This window comes from Salvelinus sp. IW2-2015, linkage group LG3 (assembly GCF_002910315.2).
Source record: "Salvelinus sp. IW2-2015 linkage group LG3, ASM291031v2, whole genome shotgun sequence".
Lineage (NCBI taxonomy): Eukaryota > Metazoa > Chordata > Actinopteri > Salmoniformes > Salmonidae > Salvelinus > Salvelinus sp. IW2-2015.
The window spans coordinates 3,823,198-3,824,355 of NC_036840.1; the positions used below are offsets into that span (position 1 = coordinate 3,823,198).

Sequence of the window (1,158 nt, forward strand, 5' to 3'; positions counted from 1 at the left end):
AACTTGAGTTCGAGTGTTGACATGCATTTCTCTCTCTCTCTCTCTGTGTGTCTGTCTCTCTCTTTATCTATCTATCTATCTATCTATATCTATCTATCTATCTATCTATCTATCTATCTATCATATCATCTATCTATCTATCTGGCTGAGGTAGATGCAGTAGTAGGACTATTATATCCATTAAGCCAGGAAAGCTTAAACAAGTACAGATAAAGTCTTTGAACTCAGGTCTGTATGACATACATGGTTGCATGGAGCCAGACTGTTAGCATTAGCACGACAGAGGGAAACCTGTTGGAGATGGGTGTGATTGGTTAGCATTGCCTTTGAGGATCATTGTTATAAATTGCTACTGTTACAGTGTCTCAGGATTGTAACATAAATCACCATGAAGACTGAAATAACCTGATAAATACTGACATTCTGCATTCATCTTAGAAGCTTGTTTCAGCTTATTTTTTTTAAATTAAAAACTATTTAATGGTTTATTAAGATACTTTGGGGCGTATTAAAAGTCAAGCCTCATTATTTTGTCTGATGAAAGGAGAATTAGTAGAGACATTTTAGGCTCCCTGAAGCTGACAGCTTTACTTAGCCAATTATTTTATCAAACCAAAATACTGCATTGAATGCATTAATCATAATGTGTGCTGTAATATTTGTACAGTGCAAAAACATATTCAAGTCTCTTTACATAAAACTTTCACATCTCTCTACAGTTATGTCATCCTGCCCATGATGTTTTACCAGGATAACCTCAAGAACACTCCCTTCCCTTGATTAGTGCACACTTCCCTTGATTAGTGCACACTTCTGTATCTGTYAACCCWCCCTCCCCWACAGGCTAAGTCACTGGGGGAGCACGAGTGGCGCTCTCAGCAGCTAGGCATCCTGGGTAGCCACCCSTTTGAGAGTGAGATGTCTGACATGTCGGACATTGATGACGATGACCGGGAGACCATGTTCAGCTCCATGGACCTGCTGTCCCCCGGCGGTCACTCAGACGCACAGACCCTAGCCATGATGCTGCAGGAGCAACTGGACGCCATTAACAAAGAGATACGGTACGGGACCTTAACCCTGCTCTTATTGGACAGAACATGCGAGGGACCAGACATTTACCTGACTTTAACCCTGCTCTTATTGGACAGAGCATGC

The 1,158-nt window shown here is 41.4% G+C and overlaps 1 protein-coding gene across 1 annotated transcript in view; it reads left to right on the forward strand.

The window, feature by feature from the left end:
- ppfia2 (PTPRF interacting protein alpha 2) overlaps positions 1-1,158 on the forward strand; it is an 81,679-nt gene that overhangs the window by 26,202 nt on the left and 54,319 nt on the right. The window contains 2 exon segments of the mRNA XM_070436465.1: positions 720-723; positions 844-1,064. Of these exon segments, the coding sequence (XP_070292566.1) occupies positions 720-723; positions 844-1,064 (225 nt within the window).